This window comes from Montipora capricornis, chromosome 6, assembly GCF_036669925.1.
Source record: "Montipora capricornis isolate CH-2021 chromosome 6, ASM3666992v2, whole genome shotgun sequence".
Taxonomy (NCBI): Eukaryota; Metazoa; Cnidaria; class Anthozoa; order Scleractinia; family Acroporidae; genus Montipora; species Montipora capricornis.
Window position 1 is genome coordinate 45,530,358 of NC_090888.1, and position 7,500 is coordinate 45,537,857.

Genomic DNA, 7,500 nt, shown 5'->3' on the forward strand with positions numbered 1-7,500 from the left:
AATTTTTATTTATTTAATTAGTACTATTATTATTATTCTTTTTTTTTTTTTTTTGGTAGCCTACACTTGTTAGGGAAGTTTATTCCTGTTTTGTGGGTTTCCAACAGCATACTCGTTTTTAGTGTCACAGTTAAGTATTTGCATACTTGTAATTTGCTTCTTTGCTATGAAATAAATAAAGTAAAGTAAAGACTTAATGAGATACCGGTATTTCCAAAAATGCAGGGAATGGCAAAAATGGCAGATTTGGTGAAATTTCACCAAGAGAGCAATGTGTGGTGGATTTGGCAGAATTTCACCAAATCCTCCATTTTTACCACTACCTTCATGTAGACATTTCTGGATATACTTGTAACTGGACTTTATTGGCTATAGTCCTGGACACGAGGGATGGTGAGCACAGTTTTCAATGGCTTTTCAAAGTACCGGGTTCAATAATGAAAGTACCGCACATAGTTACAGTGTATTTTCTGTTGTAAGGCTAATTGCAGGTGCCGCGGCGATGAGCCCTCAAGGAGGTGTGAAACTCTCAGAAGTGGTCTTTTAAATTCTTGAGATTGGATAAACTTATTGCATGAATGAAATGACATCAGATCGATTATTTGGTTTAGTAAGCAAAATAAGGCTCTGTGACTTAAGTTGTTAGTTTGAAGGATCTACTGGTAGCTATTGCACAATTCGCTTGTGCTTCTTCACCCCATGGTTTCCTGAGATACCCAAGTCTAAAAAGGAAAAACAGAAGCCAGCAAATCTTTTAAAATTTTTTAAGCGTCAAAGTACCAGAACAACTGGACAAAAACGTCCGGCCTAAATATAATAATAATTAGCTATTAAGTCGAAGCTCACATTACTGGGCATACAACCATGCTGATATCTTCACAAACAACACACATCTCATGCCGTGAGAAATTCACTATTTAGTAGTGCATCACTTCATTGTGAGTCCGACGATCAAAGCTTATCAGGATTAGATGCTTTGATCCGGACTTCGTTGCATTCAGCAGTTACGTCACAATGGGCTTGCCTATTCGAAATCGTATTAAGTCACTCAATCGAGATATGTTTCTGGTGAGCATGTATACATTGTAGTATTTTTAAAGCAAAAAACTCACTGAAACGTGTGTCCGATTTGTTTTGGCTAGCTCATATGATGGTGCTAGTACTTCAAATCGTGGCCTAATGGTGCGATGATTGGCAATCGCTCATTATGTTGTGGTCTCATCGATCAGCCTCTCAAGCTTAGAACTAAGTGTTAATTAAGCGCTATGAAGGCAGAACGTTAGAGTATTGGTGGAAAGAGCATTTGAGCGTCACTAATAGCACAAACTGTTGGAGGGTTAGTAAGAAACGTTAAACCAATCTTGAAAATCGTTGAATATCCGTCAATCGTGCATTTAGTTTAATGCCATTTAATGGCCAATCATTAGCGTATGTCTTCCCGTGGATTAGGTCACATATTTGGGCTGCTTTTGCACAGAGGTGCACGGTGGAATAACAGTCTAGGACTTGGCATCCCCTTACCATGTGCCAGCACCTCAATGCACATAACATTGTTTTTAATTTTATTTTCAATTTACAGGCAGCACGCGATGGAAAACGTGAACTTGTGGAAAGAAGGTTGGAAAAATTGGGTAAAGGAAGTAAAAAGATCAACAAGAGAGATCAGGATAACACGACTGCTTTGCATTATGCGGTGCGCTACAACCACCTCAATATTGTAAAGTTGCTTGTGGAATTTGGAGCAGGTAAAGCTTGCACATGTACATGTAGTTGACTTGTTTTGTTTTATTTAATAACGAAAGAGTTGACAGCCCTCTTTGTCAATCAGCTTGTTTCCCTCTTTTTAAACAATACATGGCAAAGTGCAGTACGTAATTTTAGTTATGTTTACCAAATTTGTTTGTTCACCACTTATGTCCAGAAATGCACCTACATGTTATTAGATGCACGTCCAATTTTGATATCCAACACATAGTGTCCCTTTAAGTCTAAGCCTTTGCTTCCTGCATAGTATTTCTGACAATAAGGTATTAAAGGGTAAAGGTCAGCATTATTTTTGCTTAGGGTAACTGCCGATGTTTGCCCTTGAGGACAAGCATTTTGGGGGAACTTTGTGATGTTACCGGTACTTGTAAATTTCAGTATTCTGAGACGAGTGATGTAAGTTGAAGTTGGGGAGAAGGGCAAAGAGACGCTTGTGACACTTACTGAAATCTGTGTGCATTTGCAGTATTTAAACTTTAAGGACTACACTGTACCTTAGTTTTCTAGGGTTTGCTGTTGTTGCCCTGGACGTAATTGTTGACAGAGACAAATATTTTTACTTCCTTCTCTTGTTTGGAAGCCCCCTCTCCCCTCAAACTACATTGTCTTATGTGGGGAAGGGGGAGGGGATAAATTTTGTCACAGTGGTAGTCACTGCTTTTGGCCATGTTTGAACATGCGTCAGTGCCTCGAGTGGATGCTTGATAATCCCATGTTATGAAAACAAAATCAGAGGAGGGGCACCAAGTAAATAAAGTGTCATTATACAGTAGAAAATGGAAACACCCAATAAAAGTTATTTTCCTTTTATTGAAAATTGTTTAGAAAGAAAGTATGTACAACAGAAAAGCAGATCATACGTTATACAATTAATATACCGGGGTACATTTAGCAGACCATTGTAAAATGTATTCCATCTGCTGTCTTCCATAAGCTAATTTTAAGCTTGACACATACGTTGTACTCTGAGGTTATTAACTAAATTCTTTGATTTTAAAGACATTGAAGCCAAGGGGGAAGATGATGCCACCCCCCTTCACTATGCCGCCAGGTTTCGTCCTGTCCCAAGAGCTTTTGGAGGCTCTGCACGGTCAACACCTCAAGTCACACCCAGTCCCAGTTCGGAGAACTTGAACGATGTTGGTTTGTCTCTAAAAAAGGATCAAGAAAAGAAAAAAGATGGAGGTTGTGGTGGAAACTTTGGGAAGGGATCAAAGAGTCGTTTCATTGGTACTGCTTTAGGAAATAAATTATTCAACAAAGACTTTTTAAGCCTTGAAAAGAAAAACTTGTCTTTGCCCAAAGATCAATCTATTCTTGGAGAGACTATGATTTTGTATTTGCTATCACAGAAAGCAAATGTAAATGCCCGCGACAGTTATGGTTCCACTCCACTGCATTATGCAGTTGCAAAAGGAAATCCAGATGCTGTCAATGAACTGTTAACTCACCCTGGGATTGATATTGAGGTAAGATATCCACCAGGCCCTGATTGAAGGTTGGGTACCTTTATCTAATGGAATAAACAATACCCACAGTATAGTTTACTCCATCTTAAACCTTGACCAAGGTTTTCGTAGACTCCTTACGTAGATGCACCATTTCCGTAGTACATGTAATTTGCATATTCAAGGTCACACAGGGATTAAATAATACTGAAATCTTTTCGCAGATTGAAACTGTTGGATAGTGACCAATATGTGGAATAAAAACAGTTATCCAGCCTTTGAATTACTGGAACGGACTAATGAAATTAGTATAATTCTGGGAAATAAATTAATTTAGGAAACATAACCCAAACAAATCATAATAAATTATTATTGCAATTTCCTGATGCAATACAACTAAAAAATTTGACATCTGAGAGGACAAGTCTACACATGTACTTATGTAGTAGGATATTAAATATAATTATGTAGTAGTTTCATTTAATATGTAAATTTGAGCCAAGTTCAGCGAAGGTTTATTTGTTATTGATAGATAACTCCTTTGTTTCTTTTTCAATTGGAATACAGGCAAAAGATAAAACTCAGATGACACCTTTACATGTGGCATCAAGTCAAGGTTCTTTGTCAGTTGCAAAATGTCTCATTAATGCTGGAGCAAATCTGAGAAGTTTGGATGAAGAGCAAATGACGCCTTTGCATTTTGCTTGCATGGAAGGAAATCTTGAAGTTGCCAAATTACTCTTTGAAACAGGTAAAGTTTAAGCTGCAGCCAGTGTTGACACTGACAATTACAAGATGATGGACGGATCAAACTTGCCATTCTGAAGGTTGGCAATGCACAACTTGAAATAATTATTTCCTACCAATATAAGTAGTTTGTTTTAATTTTTAATTGCTTAGAACTTCATCTCATTTTGTTTTTTCAGAGTTAGTGCATGTTAAAATAGTTACCACTTTTTTCATTTTTCCCTATTATTAAACAAGTTGAAGTAGTATTTGTTTAAAACTGAAACAACTTGTGACTTTCCTCCCTGCCTTTCTTCCAAATGAATGTACATGTAGCGACTTGTGCATGTAGAAAGTGGACAGTATGCCACGTTTAAAATAATTATTATTCTGTTTGTTTATATTAAGGTGAAGAACAAGGCGGCTGGTCCACTGTGTCCAAGATGGTAACAGATCAAGATCGTGAAGAGCAGACCCCTCTCCACCTTGCAGTCGAAGATGGTGACATTAACCTGGCCAAGCTTTGCCTGGACAAAGGAGCAAACGTCAATGCACACAAGGTGAATATGAGTACTCCCTTGCACCTTGCAGCAACTGGAGGAGATTTGGAAATTGTCAAGATGTTGATCGAACACGATGCAAACATAGAAGCTAAGAATGCGTTACAGGAGACCCCACTCCACAGGGCAGCTCAGTTTAATAGAGTGGACATAGTGGACTTCCTTCTGAGTCAGTAAGTGATGATGATGATGATGAGGATGATGACAATGATATTGTTGGTGTTGGTGGCAGTTCATGGTGGTGTTACTTGTAATTAAGATGATGAGAGTGACATTGTGTAGTGGTTTCAAGAAGTACCAACATCCAACCATCCGGCTATTTCACTGAGAGAGGTCGGCTAATTTTTCCCTCAGTTGATTAGAAGTAATTAAAATATAGGTTCTTTCGAACGTAAGGTTAAAATTCATTTTGACACTGACAGCAGTTGGTTACTCTACTCAAACCAGTCGACAACTTCAAATTTGATTGAAAGCCCTGATTTAATGTCCGTTGGACATAATTATTACATAATTTACTCTTGGTTCTGACTACCGCTAAGGTCAATCGTTGAGGTCAAGATGGTTGGATATGTTTATGGACCGAGACAAAGTCGTGGTCCATAAACACCCAAAAAAAGAACGAGGCCAATATCCAGCCATCTTGACTGAAAAAGCTTGGGCAATAAAAGGATTTATCATGTGTATGGGATAAAACACCAAAAATTATCTTTGATCTTGCGGGACCAAGCGAGAAATCCCGAGCCGGCATTTACAGCTCCATCTTGTTCGCTCGGTTAGCTTGTCACAGTGCGGGATTTGGTTCATCTTGCCTGCTCATGGGGCTAGTCAAAATTATCATAGACTCTAATACAGAACATTACATGACAATACCTATTAAATATACATAATAAGGAACGGAAAGGAACGTTTAATAAGTAAACATTTAAGTGTCTAATCTTCTAGTGCTGGAGTACTAATTGGGGACACTGTAAACTGAAATCAACAAATTAATGCAAATCAAATCAAATGAGCCACACCATTTCACCCGAGTTGGGATCTATGGCTGCAAACCTCAACAAATGCCACAAATCTTTGTCTACATGTACACGTATTTTATTCTTTCCAAATCTGCAACGCAGAGTGACCAAGCCTTACCAGGATTCAATATTATGTAAACACACAACAGTAAAGTTTAATTCTCTTTTGCCTTACAACAGCTACATGTACAATGCAATTGAAAACGTTTGAAGTCCCACTTTCTTGCCAACTTGGTTTTAACTTCATCGCCAATTGATGAGCTTGGCAAACAGCGCCTTAAAAGTTAGTGGTAAGGGGCCTGTTGTGATCTCGGCACTGCAGGGTTGCATCCCTGGCAACCTGCAAGTCGGAACCAACCTAAAGCAGCCAGTAACCAGCCCCGTCACACTGAAACGTGGTCCAGTGGACAAAACACTTACCTGACCAGATACTTACCTCCATGACCAAGTAGCCTCGGGATGGGAAGGGTGTGGCTCAGTGAATCTGCAATGATTTGCAAAAATGACCTGCAGAATTCAGTAAAGATTGCATGCCCATGCCCAAACAAGCCCAGCTGGTTTCCGCTCCCCCCCCCCCCCCCCCCCAATATAAAGCCACGCCCATTTGGTGCGAAAAGGCTCCATGCCACATTGGCTTGAGATTAACGTTGCCAAAATCCAGTTAAATTACACTTAGACTTATGATATAGTATCCACTCATCTTTCTCTTTTGTTTTTGTGTGATAAATAATGTGATAAAAAAGAGCGAAAGAAACTTTACACAACGTTTCAAAGACTTCGTGTCATCATTTTCAAGTGAAAAGAAAATAAAATTTGATAACTTAATATATACCGTGCGAGGTGATAAAACGAAAAGTGTGCATGTAAATAGTGACAAATTTATCTAAATTTGTCGAAATTTGTCACTATTTACATGCACACTTTTCGTTTTATCACCTCGCACGGTATATATTAAGTTATCAAATTTTCTTTTCTTTTCACTTGAAAATGATGACATGGAGTCATCGAAACGTTGTGTAAAGTTTCTTTCGCTCTTTTTTATCATTAGATGTTTAACTAAATGTAATCTTATTCGAATAAATAATGTGGTCGCCTATTTTTTTAGTCCCTTTCTCTAATTTTCCCATGATTTTAGGAGTGCTTACATTGAATGTAAAGATAAAGACAAGAACACGCCCTTATTAATTGCAGCAAGTAAAAATCATCTGGAGACAGTAAAGAGCCTTTTAGCTCATGGTGCGGATGTAGGGGCTAAAGATATTGATGATGCAACACCCATCTACCGTGCAGCATCTGAAGGTTGCATTGAAGCTCTTGAGGTCAGCAACTAAAGATTTAGTGTGTAAGGGAACTTTTTGTGAAACCTTGTCGTATCAGTGGTGAAGCCTGGTGAAGATGGTAGTTGTCAATGTCTGCTAGTCCTTTATAAAATTTATATCACTAATAATATGCAGTGTAGATATAAATAGATCTTCATGGTACGTGTTTTTATAATTAACGATACCGTATAAACATTTACTCAAGGCAGTGTGTATAAAAGTTCCTGTTGAGTTTAATTCCAAGTTCCTGTGGCTAAACATTTGACAACTCAGTGGAAAAAAACTTGGGTGGAAGGTTCAGTTTTGTTACCTCGGTGTTGACCTTTAAGCTGCTGTGCAAATGATTCGATATTCTCCTGTTATAAAGAAATTTGTGTATGATTTTAGCCGTGTGTATATCTAGTGATGGTTTTACCCGGAAAGTTCATAGAGTTTTCTCAGGGGGCTAGAATAGCTCCTGGCTCTTTTTTAGCGTGGGAATTTCAAGTTAAGGTCAGTATGCTTACACATTGATCAACATTCCCTAACTAAGGTATTCTCTCTAATGTTGCGTTTTTTCATTAGTTTCTGTTGCAAGATCGCAAAGGGAAGACACTGGTAGAGGAATACGACAAGTACGAAAACACACCATTGCACGTGGCTGCAAAGAAAGGATACGTTCGAATTA

General features: G+C 38.3%; 2 protein-coding genes across 2 annotated transcripts in view; both read left to right on the forward strand.

The window, feature by feature from the left end:
* The window catches only part of LOC138052247 (serine/threonine-protein kinase/endoribonuclease IRE2-like), a 413,063-nt gene that overhangs the window by 217,847 nt on the left and 187,716 nt on the right, over window positions 1-7,500 (forward strand). The window lies entirely within an intron of this gene.
* Window positions 1-7,500, forward strand: part of LOC138052246 (transient receptor potential cation channel subfamily A member 1 homolog) — a 45,982-nt gene that overhangs the window by 10,645 nt on the left and 27,837 nt on the right. The window contains exons 2-7 of the mRNA XM_068898636.1: window positions 1,580-1,745; window positions 2,764-3,233; window positions 3,780-3,963; window positions 4,347-4,671; window positions 6,650-6,833; window positions 7,398-7,500. The exon at window positions 7,398-7,500 is cut by the window's right edge and continues 5 nt beyond it. Coding sequence (XP_068754737.1) covers window positions 1,580-1,745; window positions 2,764-3,233; window positions 3,780-3,963; window positions 4,347-4,671; window positions 6,650-6,833; window positions 7,398-7,500 — 1,432 coding nt within the window. The remainder of the gene's footprint in view (window positions 1-1,579; window positions 1,746-2,763; window positions 3,234-3,779; window positions 3,964-4,346; window positions 4,672-6,649; window positions 6,834-7,397) is intronic.